General features: G+C 39.8%; 1 protein-coding gene across 4 annotated transcripts in view; it reads left to right on the top strand.

The window, feature by feature from the left end:
• Positions 1-12008, top strand: part of prkcda (protein kinase C, delta a) — a 33811-nt gene extending 21803 nt beyond the window's left edge. For all 4 annotated transcript variants that reach the window (XM_057845045.1, XM_057845047.1, XM_057845046.1 and 1 more), the window contains 12 exons: positions 4300-4385; positions 4847-4976; positions 5041-5141; positions 5658-5757; positions 7425-7555; positions 7678-7851; positions 7942-8033; positions 9373-9435; positions 9705-9843; positions 10429-10617; positions 10776-10904; positions 11023-12008. In XM_057845045.1, coding sequence (XP_057701028.1) covers positions 4300-4385; positions 4847-4976; positions 5041-5141; positions 5658-5757; positions 7425-7555; positions 7678-7851; positions 7942-8033; positions 9373-9435; positions 9705-9843; positions 10429-10617; positions 10776-10904; positions 11023-11181 — 1493 coding nt within the window. In that variant the 3' untranslated portion in view covers positions 11182-12008. The remainder of the gene's footprint in view (positions 1-4299; positions 4386-4846; positions 4977-5040; positions 5142-5657; positions 5758-7424; positions 7556-7677; positions 7852-7941; positions 8034-9372; positions 9436-9704; positions 9844-10428; positions 10618-10775; positions 10905-11022) is intronic.
• Positions 12009-12118: the final 110 nt, after the last annotated feature.

Here is a 12118-nt window from a genome sequence, read left to right as displayed (position 1 = left end):
TTGTCTGTGTGTCCGAAATCCAGATCATGATGGGAAAAGACATCTGACATGGAGTTCAACATGTTTGTCACGCGTTCTCTCCATTCAGTAGGTAAAGGTGAATTTCCAAAATTGAAACTTAGTTTTGAAGACTTAGGGGACGTTTCTTGTTTATCAGAATGGTGTTGTTCTTTTGTAACCTTCTCTTTCTTTAGCACTAATGCCACAATATTAACATCAGCCAATACAGTCTTTGTTGGTATGACAATATCATGATCCGTCTCATTCTTCAGCACGACAGGTAAGCGACAAGGCTGTTTTCCTGGCAGACTGACCAAACATGCTGAGACAAGCAGACCACGAGGCAATAAAGAATTGGATGGTTGTTCGATGAGGACATCCTTTTCAATTTGAGCATGGGATATGTTGGCCAAGCCTTCAAGGACGACTGTCTTCCCAGCAGGAACAACTTCAGGCCGTTTTCCGATCATCTTCACACAATCAAGATTTCCTTTGTCGAAGCACCTTTGACGAACTTCAAGAATTTTGAGAAGAGTTCCATAACCATGTGATGATGGTTTAAAGGTGGAGGACTTTGGGTCAGCTTGAAATTCTGCATAAAGAACATCTAGAGTGTTTGTACCGATGAGTACCTGTTCATGGGTTGCAGTGTGAAGATGAGGTATAACAAGAGCCAATGTATGAACTTCTATATCTGTCCCAACAAAGTCTTTGGGGAAAGTAACAGGAAGCCCAATGTATCCTAAATATGGTACTGGCTGACCATTGGCACCTTCAACATCGAGTAAATCACCTAATGGATGGATTGTTAAATTAGCAAGATGCTGTTCATAAAAGGACTGCGGTATAGTAGTGACCTGTGAACCAGAATCTAAAAGGCAACTAGTGTCTTTTCCAGCAATAGTTACTTGACCCGTAGTTTTGGTTCCTACAAGACCCTTAGGAAGCGTAAATCGTTTGTTAATGTTAGAGCTATTTACAGTGCATTTCCGAGATTTGGGACTGTAGGTTTTCGATGATTCTCCCATATGCCCCTCTATAGGAGAAGAAATTAGTTTAAATGTGCTTTATCGGATTGAGCGTTAGCAGTTTCCCAGGCCGCTTGCCGTTCTCTCAGTTGTTTTTTCTTAGCCGCCACAAGGGATGGATTTGGCTCATTATCACAAGCAGACACAATGTGGCCATCTTCACCACACTGAAAACAATACCAAGGGCGTGGTTTACTGCTAGATTTTTCCAGAGGGCTTTTATTGCGTGTCATCACTTTCTTCACCAGATGTGCTTCATCTCTAGCATTAGAAACAGGAGACTTCACTTTTTGTAGTTTGGAGGTTGTTGGTTTCTGATTACCAGTTGATGTGATGCTGTTTAGCTGGGCACTGATGTCAGCTAACTGTTTCTTCAGGGTCTCAAAATCAGTACTTTGTGCTACTTCATTTGAGGTTGTTACCGTATGCACATGGGACATGACACGCTGTTTACTTGCACTATAAGCAGATTTGGTAGTGCCCAAATGTTGCCTCATACGACTGAACTTTGAAGCCTGTTTTTCCTCTTCTGTCCTCAAAAGAAGCAACAGCTCTGCAAAAGGTGGTGGATTTCCCTTTCTTTGCTCCAGCTGAAGATCAATAAGCATGGAGCTTTCCCAGCAACCTCGGCAAAACTGCTTTAAGAGTTGTTGGTCAAAATCTTGGGATGGAACACCACCACGTCTCATTGTGGTGCTCAGTGCAACATGCAATCTTTGCAGATAAGCGGATGGTTTTTCTCCATCATTCTGAAGTGTGTTCATGAATTTTGCATAAAGCTCATCACCATCTTCCACAGTACCATAAGCAGAGTCTAGAAGTTCCAAATAAACCGTGGGTTCAGCATGGGGACCTACATGCTTAATAATCTCAGCGGCAGGTGGAAGAAGACTGTCAAGAATGCGGTGAGTACAATGTACATCAGAAATTGAGGGATCTTGCATGAGGACTTCAACACTGGTTCGCCATGTGTCATAATCAGTTTCATTATTAGGTCGTGGAATCCGTCCTGAAAATACTCGGAGTCGCGTAGCTGTATTAAAATGAGGGGTGTTTTCGCTGTTTCGCACCATGTGTTCAACCACAACTCGTTGGATATGAGGTGGATTTATGTCAATTTTGGGCTGAGTATCAGCATTTGTTCCAATCTGATGAGTTTGCAAAGAGTTGAGATCAGTCAGGTTTTTGTTGGGAGATTTCAGGTTAAAATGCTCAGGAGGTTTTGGAAGGGAAGGATCCTGAAGAGCGATATCCATTTTCTGCTTGAAGGATTCGGTTGATGAGAACCGGCCATGTTCAGGGGGAAATTCGGATTCAGAAGAAACCACTGTGGCTGCAGATGTGGGCACGTTGAGCGCTTCTAATTCTTCTTTCAACATCTGCTGCACTGAATTTCCACAAATTTTTGAGAGTTCTGAAAGTTTTTCCATATAGACCCTTGTAGCTCTGTTACGAGCTTCAAGTGTATAAACACTTGCCAAGGTCTTTATTTCATATGTAACGCCGACCTGCGTCGAACTTTCAATTTTTATGGGCAACCGAGTTTCTAAAGCCTGCATAGCGGTGCTTTGTTTAAATTCAATTATCATGTGTTTGTGATAATCTGAATTAGGCTCATCGATGCGCAAAAAGCGATTTATGCCGCCAAATTTTTGAAGGTACGTTGCCACCTCATCATCATGTTCCGTTTCTGTTAATCCACTGACAATAACTGAGTAAGGAATCGTAACTGATTCCCGCATTACAATTTCCATTTTACTTTGAAGGGATTGGATTTAAATGAAAAATTCACCAAGTTTAGAATTTTCTCTATAAATACTGACAAAATAAGTCAGTAAGAGTCTCACTTAAACACTCAACTGAGCTCCTGGCTAGCTCGCCAAATGTAACACAGGCTTTTGTTTTTGTACCAAATTATAAAATAATTGTGGACAACTAGGTTCGTCTACTCGAGCTTAGTGGAGTGATTAAGTTGAGACAGACTACAAGAGAGTTTTATATTGCCAGCTTTAGTGGAAAAAAAAAACACAAACTTTATACATATGCAAAAACAACAAAAAAACCCACATTTAACACATATACACATTTATAACCTATATTTGGCCAATAAATAATTCAATATTTTCAATTTTGGGTTGGTTTGGGTGCACCCTTCCAAAGTTAGAATATTTAGGCAGTACCTTTTAGTCTAACTGGAATTTCTGATTTTCAATCTATTGCCCCAAAAATAGTGGCACAATCAAACTTCTAATACTTTTTTTTCTTCAGCATGGGAAATTGTTTCAAATCCTTATGCAAAATTACACATGTGCAATTGTTCAGTCAAAATTGTCCTAACAAAAAGATATTCAGTTCACAGTTCCCGGGATATTAATCAAAAGAAGTCCATAAAAAAAATGTCAAAGTCCTGTCGATGTAAGGCACAGTGTAATGCTGAATGGTGAGGTATTAGCTCCAAGTTTGTTTGTTTTTTGTCCTACCACACCAAGAGAATGCAGCAAAGAGGTATCCAGGTTATCTCAATCTAGATCCAAGTGGTTAGCTCGCCATCAAAATCCAGAACAGTTGGTCCAATATCCAATCTGACACAAAGACCAGTTGAAACAAGGTCTAAGGGGAAAAAAAAAAACCTGACCGATCTCTCACACCGTGTTTTGAACACAGTTGGGCCGCGTTTTGTCGCTCCACGCGTTGGTCTTGCTGTTTTTCTTTTCTGTAGATAAGCTTTCCAGGTTGTGTGTTCACTCGCCAGTTAGGCAGTTCTGTCTGTCTGCGTTGCCGCTCAATTGTGTTCTGCCACCTATCGTGCTACCAACTGAAACATACGAGGGCGGGACTTCCTGCCATATGAGCAACTAATAGGCTGAATTATTGCTTGCAATCGTTTTATTTATTTATCATTACGTTGATTAAAAAATAAATTCTAATTAAATGTGAAATAATATATTTAGCAAAATTTGATACAATTACCAACACATTTTTTTTTTTTTTATTGTGCACTTTTGCTCATGTGGGTTACACATTGGTATCAAGTTTCTAATGAAGGCTCAGGCACAAAATGCACCACCCACGAGTGAATGCCTAGTGTTAGCGGAGGGGAAAAAAATCTTTTACATTCCTGTAATCCCCCCCACACACTTGCCCTGAGGGGATGGGGGGCATACCAGACAGTTTAAGAAAATATATGACGATTATATAATATGTAAATGTACACTTTGTCACTCTGTTTTGTGACCCTGATGACTCTGACTCTAAATTCCTTTTTTATCAGAATGCAATGCAGCCATCCACAAGAAATGCATAGACAAAATCATTGGCAGATGCACCGGCACTGCCGCAAACAGTCGAGATACTGTGGTACGTAAAACGCCTCTCTGGGGTAAATATTACAATGTCGCTGAATCTTCGTTCCCCCATTCTGTTGTTGGCTGAGTAAATATCTGAGAGAATGAACAAGTTTGGTTTTATTGAATGATGTGGGTTGTCAGGTCGGAGTTTAGGATAAAGGAGGGTCCACGACTTGTAAGGTAATCAATGCTGAAGGATAAAGATGTTCAAAGACCAACTGAGATAAGAAGCTAGATTGAAATGGTAAAGCACACACATATGCACACAGTAGAGTGTGGAGGATGGAGTTAGGTACTATGGCAGACTACTTGGATAGCAGATTTGGGAAGAAACAAGAATTTTGGAACTATAAGGGAGTTCAGGAAGGAGCTAAAATGATGAAGCAGATTTACAAAGCTGTCAAACCACTCCTAAGGATTCCTTTGTCCCGGCTCATTAATGGAGAGCATGAATTTTATTTTTTCCCACAGTTCCAGAAGGAGCGCTTCAACATCGACATAGCACATCGTTTCAAGAGCCACAACTACATGAGTCCAACCTTCTGTGACCACTGTGGAAGTATGCTATGGGGTCTTGTCAAACAGGGCTTAAAATGTGAAGGTAAACACACACACGATAATATTTCATCTGCTGTTTTTCCTAAGCAACTTTGTTGTGTTTGAAGATTGTTCCATGAACGTTCATCACAAGTGTCAGGATAAAGTGGCCAACCTTTGCGGTATTAACCAGAAACTTTTAGCTGAAGCACTTACACAAGTCAGCCAGGTGAGTTCCTGTGGAGCTACACTTAATGCTTTGAATCGTTGCATTTTCAGTTCATCTTCGATGTCATAACACGTTATATGACACAGGACTCTTTGAAGTCACTTTTTTCATATAATCTTTTACACTACTGCTAAAGTTGACATGCTAAAAAATACAACCACAGCCAATGCAGTACACAGTCCCCCCCCGCTCACCCCCCAAATGTGACAGACTACTTAGCTTTAAGTCCTGTACATGCACTGAAATGTATTAGAATCCAGACAGCTCATGCCTCTGCAATTTATCACACACTCAGAATATTCAGTTTACTTTGCATTTAACAGTGCCTTAATTTTAAAGGTATAGGTCCTTCATTTATCTAAATGTTATGTGCACTTTGGGATTGTTCAGAGCTTTGCCATGCTCAGTGGCCTGCTGCTTTGTAAGGACCAAAAAAATGGCACAATTAAGTGTAGCTTTTTTATGTTTGTATTGCAAATGAGTTATTTGAACTTCTCACTTCTTTTTGTGTATCAGAAATCCTTCACTCGCCGCTCTGATCCAAACCTTGACCCAAACCTATCTGATATTGGAATCTATGATGAGGTTAATAAGCTATCTGAACTGGATATCAATGGTCAGTGATTGTTTGCATGCATGGTACAGGTAGTCCCCAGGCTACGACGTACCTGACTTGCGTGAGTCTGACTTTACGATGCCGGAAACTCCTCGCAATTTTGTCTCCAGTGTTTTTTTTGTTTTGTTTTGTTTTTTTTTAGTCGCGTAAACAGTACCGAGTTCCCGTTGTCGCTCTTCATGTCAGGATCCCCTCCTTCGCCAGCTGCGTTGCCGCCGTCCTGCAGATCCTTTCTTCCCCGAGTCTGCCGCTTCCTTGTTCTCATGCTGTTGGTTCTCCCCGGCACCGATTCCTCTTACGAGTCCCTATCTGGCTTTTTGATTTTGAATGGCGGGCTCACTTTGAGAAAGGCGACGCTGGCGAACTGAGTAGCCATGTTATCCCCCTTCTCTCGGTAAGATGACTCATTCGCGAGTAAAGCCCGAATAGTCATGGAATATACAGTGCTGCTCAAAAGTTTGTGAACCCCCTCAACATTTTGGAATTTTCTATTATTTCAACCTGATTTCCTAATCAATCAATTCAGTAGTTTTTTTTTGTTTTTTTAACAGTTGTGTTGTCGAGACTAAATTAAAAAGAGTTTTCATCAACTGATGTAGGTGCAAAATTGAACTGTTTGGTCACAACCAAAACCGCCATGTCTGGCGAAAAGTCAACACTGCATACCACCAAAAGAACCTTCTCCCAACAGTGAAGCATGGAGGTGGGAATGTCAAGATCTGGGCTTGCTTTTCATCCTCAGGACCTGGACAACTCCACATAGTCCAGGGAATCATGAATTCTGAGGAATATTGTCAAATCCTAGAACATAACCTGACGCCATCTGTTTTGAAGTTAAAGCTTGGCAGAAGGTGGATCATGCAACATGATAATGATCCAAAGCATTCCAGCAATACAACCAAGGAATGGCTGAAAAAGAAGAAGATTTGTGTTCTGGACTGGCCCAGTCAAAGTCCTGACCTAAATCCCATTGAAATGCTGTGGCGGGACCTGAAGCGAGCAGTTCATGCCAGACGCCCATCAAACCTCTCTCAACTGACTGCGTTCTGCAAGGAAGAATGGGCAAAAATCCCCCAAAGTAGATGTGAGAGGCTGATTAGTCACTACAGAAACCGTTTGGTTGAGGTAATCTCTGCTAAAGGAGGCGCAATATCCTATTAACTGAAGGGGTTCACATACTTTTGCACACATGATATCTGAGTTTTTCTTAAATCAACCACTTTTGTTAAATAAAGAATGACAATATAACTATTTCTTTTGTTTCAGTCCATTATTTGGAATGTCAGTATTGTGGATTTGGGTATAACTTAACATTTAATAAGGTTATTTTAGTTTTTTTTACAAAAAATCTGACCATCGCTGTGGGGTTCACAAACTTTTCAGCAGCACTGTAATGGCATTTAACACAACGTACCTCACAATATCTTATTTTTTATTATATTAATATGACGTATAACTCATGTTTTTGGATAGTTATTTATAGATTTAGTTTTTTTTAGGGCTACTTAAAGGGTTAATTCCAACCAACGCGGAAATTCGGGTCACGTTGCCAGTGTAGGAACGGAACTAATTTGTAACCCGGGGACTACCTGTATAATGTTCTGTTCTCAATGATGCTTTATTAATACAGTATGTTATAATACAAGTGTGTGGCCATTGTTTGTTAGATGCAAGCCAATATAGCAGAATATGGGATGGCTCGACCCCGAGGCCTCCGACTCGTCTTACGCACCTTACCCGCATCAATGTGGACAACTTTGTTTTCCACAAGGTCCTAGGGAAAGGCAGCTTTGGGAAGGTAAACTTCAGCAGTGTTTTTCAATACTTTAACAATTCAACAACAATTTATTGTAACTTTACTCTGTAAAATTGGACTTTGTAAAATTGGACTCGAATAGATAAGTATTGCCGTTGTGCTAGGTCCTCTTGGCAGAACTGAAAGGGCGAGAGGAGTACTTTGCTGTGAAGGCCCTGAAGAAAGATGTTGTGTTGATGGATGATGACGTGGAGTGCACGATGGTGGAGAAAAGAGTCTTAGCTTTAGCCTGGGATAACCCTTTCCTCACACACCTTTATTCAACCTTCCAGACAAAAGTAGGTGTCTCTCAGGACTGCCTTCAGTCCATATTTAAACTTTGTTTTCCTTAACAAATGAAGTTTACTAAAAGAAACTTATGAATGCAGGAACATCTGTTCTTTGTGATGGAGTATTTGAATGGAGGAGACCTCATGTTTCATATTCAGGAAAAAGGACGTTTTGATCTCGTCAGAGCCACGTAAGATTAATAACACGGCAAACCAAAACTAAACCAAACTCCTTATTCATTAGTTAGCACATGCACATAATAAAAGAGCAAATGCAAAGCAGACTCAAGTCAAGTTGATCTACTGTTGAATCTGTATGTGTACCTTTTTTTGTTTCCCTCACATTATTGGACCCCCCCCCCCCCCCCCCCTTCTTACTTCACTGTATCCTGATGGGCCTGATGTCTCGGAGGGCGTCTATCCTTTGGTGCTCATGAGCACAATGTCCTTGTAAGGACTAAGCTTGCTTGAGTGCTTGTGTATTGTTTGTAGAAGGAGCTATCAGTTACTACCACCCACATCTATCCTTACTTCTGCATTCCCATGAGTCCAGCAATATATCAAAAGCAATGGCACAATGGTGACCAGATACTGTAGAAAGAGTCCAAAACTGAGCCAGTCAACTGAAGTTTGAGAAGTATGCATGCATAATTTCATTCGATCATATGCAGTTATAATACGGACATATGTATCAAGCTCAACCGTCACAGCACATTGGAATATATTGGCTCCTTTTGCAATATTTCTCCCGAGGCCATGACTGAACTGCTTGCTGAGTGTCGAGTGGTTCTCGGCAGACGCACCATTCTAACCAAAGGGCCCATTTAATGTGTTGGCCAAGCAACTCACACAGCTGTGTCCATTTAAACAGATTTACACTGGCTTTACATAAACAACATTTGGACTTCACTTCAGATTGTTGTAAAGTATGCACACATAAAACACTTACAAAATCAGTGAACTTCAACTTTAAACTTAAGGACTTGATTTACTTTGAGACAAGGCAACTAATTTACTCTCAAATGTGTTGTTCATATTGCTCATGTATGTTCTAAGCAGCCAAACCTTTTCCTAAATTGCCATCCAAACTACCACCATTTCTATAATTATCATTAAAATATTTGCCATGTGTGGTAGTCCTCTGTGGTGGCATGATTTATTAAAAAAAGAAATTCCTTTGGCATATTTTTCCTTGGAAATTTGGTTTGAACTCCAAATTTAGGGGAAAAAACCCTCTTATGGACTACTCTTATGGTAGTTGTTATTTTTTCCCTCATTGCACTCACTAGTTCGCCCTTACACAGATGACAAACGAGGGTCACTTGAGACATCTGATTCTTTCCAGCTCACTGCAACTCTCGCCTTTCATATGATAGTAGCATTATTTGCCTGCCTAGTACGCCTTACAAATGTCCTCCTCAATTATTCACATCCGCGCTGAAAGAAGCCACACATCGATTCCAGCTTCGGGCTTGCCATGGGTGGCATGTCGCAGACATCTGTCAATCTCTGCCAACTTTGTCATTACAGGTTTTACTCTTCTGAAATTATTTGTGGCCTTCAGTTCTTGCATAGCAAAGGAATCATCTACAGGTCAGAAAACTAGATAAGTGTTTCAATTGGAAGTACATTAATTATTTTATGAAAAACATGTTGTAAGCGGAATGTGAAAATTAACAACGCTGAAATAATTTTGACATACTGTATGTTAACTGTGTTGCAGTAAGTACATACTTTATCAGCAATGTTTGCTTAATTAACATAAGAGCTATTAATAGGATGTTTGGATCGTGTTTTGTGTGAAAAAAATCTCCCAAAACACTTGTTTTTGGTTTTAATGCTGTTTCTTTTTGTTCATGCAGAGATCTAAAGTTAGATAATGTGATGCTGACTCAAGAGGGACACATTAAAATAGCGGACTTTGGTATGTGCAAGGAAAATGTCTTTGGAGAGAACCGTGCCACGACTTTCTGTGGTACACCTGACTACATAGCTCCTGAGGTACTTTGCTCTTGATGCCGTACAATACTGCAACTAAATTTGCTGCATTTGACATTGTAACCATTGGGCGTTTAAGTTTTTAAAAAATCCTTCTTGCTGCAGCAGTTGCACAAGGCAGGAAGTCAGATACAGGAACTGCAAAGATGTAGATAATTTCCCAAATGGCTTTACGCCATAAAGAAGCATTGGCACATGTAACATGATAAATGTACAGTATGCAGAGCATTCAAATTTTTCAAAATTACAAGTGAGCTCGTGTGACTTGGGTCATTAGGCTTGGTACACTCTGGACTGGTCGCTAGCCAATCATTGGGGGCATTATAAATGAAATACATTTGATTAATCTACCATATTTTTTGGACTAAAAGGCTTTCTGTGACTTTCTGCAACTGGTGTCCACATTTTATTCTGGGTCATTTTAACCCAAAAATATGCAGTTTACTAGCATGTAAAAATCCACACATAGGTCTCACTAAACTATAAGCCGCAAGGCTCAAAAGTGGGTTTGGGGGGATGGCATGTATTGTCCGAAAATGACGATAATTTTTCCTGTGAGGATGTTAAACACATTTTGTTTGTTTATAGATCTTACTGGGCCAGAAATACTCTTTCTCGGTTGACTGGTGGTCATTTGGCGTGTTGCTATACGAAATGCTAGTCGGACAATCGCCGTTCCATGGAGATGATGAGGATGAGCTTTTTGAGTCCATCCGAATGGACACCCCTCACTATCCGCGCTGGATCAACAAGGACGCTAAGGAGCTGCTAGAGCGGGTATGTACAAAAAACTATTATAGTTCATTCCAGACGAGCCTTTCAACCTTTTGAGACGTGTGATTTGAATGCCGATGATCAATATCAATGTAATTAATAGGTGTTTATGTGATCTACTCAGTTTCAATGTTTTCTTTTTTTCATTTTTCTCTCTTTAGTTATTTGAAAGAGATCCCACGCGCAGGCTCGGGATCATCGGTAATATCCGTTTACACTCCTTCTTTAAGTCCATTGACTGGCAAGCCTTGGAGAACAGGGAGGTAGAGCCACCCTTCAAGCCCAAAGTGGTATGGCACACACGGACAAACATACAGTTTGAGAAAACCTTCACACTGCTCAATTGTGTAATTTTTTTATTTCTAATTATTTATTTGGTTCATGGGAGATATTTGCTGTTGCTTACAGAGAGCACCCAATGATTGCAGTAACTTTGATAGAGAGTTCCTGAGCGAGAAACCCCGCCTATCCCACAGCGACAAGAATTTGATTGACTCCATGGACCAGTCGGCGTTTGCGGGATTTTCATTCATGAACCCCAAGATGGAGCCTCTCTTAGAAAAATAATGTTTGAATAAACAGTGAGTCTGCATTGACAAACCCAATTTTAGGTACAGTTCACCTGTGTCACATGGTTACTGGCCAATTCGCTGGTCCACCAGCAGTATTTGTTTGACCTTGTTTTTGGCACATTACTTTTCTTGTTTAAAAGTAGATACTGTAGAGCGTTTGTAGGTACTGTAAATATTAAAGCCCTTGTGTTTTTCTGCATGCATCCACTCATTGAGTAGCCTGTAATAAATAATAATATGATAATAGGTGGTAGGCTGAAAACTCTTACATTCCATTTAATGTCAGCACTACCAACTTGTTTGTGTGTGTGTAATAAAAATTTGTAATAATCAGTTCAGAACCAGCAAATGATTCAGGATTAAATGTACTTTTTTTCCTGAAACCAACCTCATTGTAATGACTTGAATCATACAATTTAATAAATGTTGAAGGTGAATGTGTGACATCAATCCCGTTGACCTTGTGTTTAGATGTCTTGCGGGTAAGGAACCTATAGCGTATTGTCATTTTCTTGCTTGTTTGATCTGGACTGTGAACCGATATCCTAAAATAAAAAAATAATCCAGATGAGTTGTTATTTAAAAATTGTTGTGCCCATAATGATCTAAATATATGATGATAAACATTTGTTTAATCTTTTCCAATCCAATTCTTTTGTATCTACATAAGCTTAAAGTTATTGTTGATTATCTCTAAACTTAAATGAATGAAAGTAGTTGAAATTGTGTATATAGATAATGTACATTGGTGTAACATGTATATTGGTACGCTGTGGATTTTTTGTAATAGTCTACATCTTTTACATTAATTAAAATATCAAAACCTCCAAACCATGTTTTTTTCTGTTTGTGTGTGTGAATTATTTATCCATGTAAAGTTTTGATGTATATGTGTGTAGTCATTTCTAAGTGCAGTTAATTTAATGCTTCTC

Source organism: Corythoichthys intestinalis, chromosome 9 (assembly GCF_030265065.1).
Source record: "Corythoichthys intestinalis isolate RoL2023-P3 chromosome 9, ASM3026506v1, whole genome shotgun sequence".
NCBI classification, from domain to species: Eukaryota; Metazoa; Chordata; class Actinopteri; order Syngnathiformes; family Syngnathidae; genus Corythoichthys; species Corythoichthys intestinalis.
This window is presented reverse-complemented; position numbering and strand designations above follow the sequence as displayed.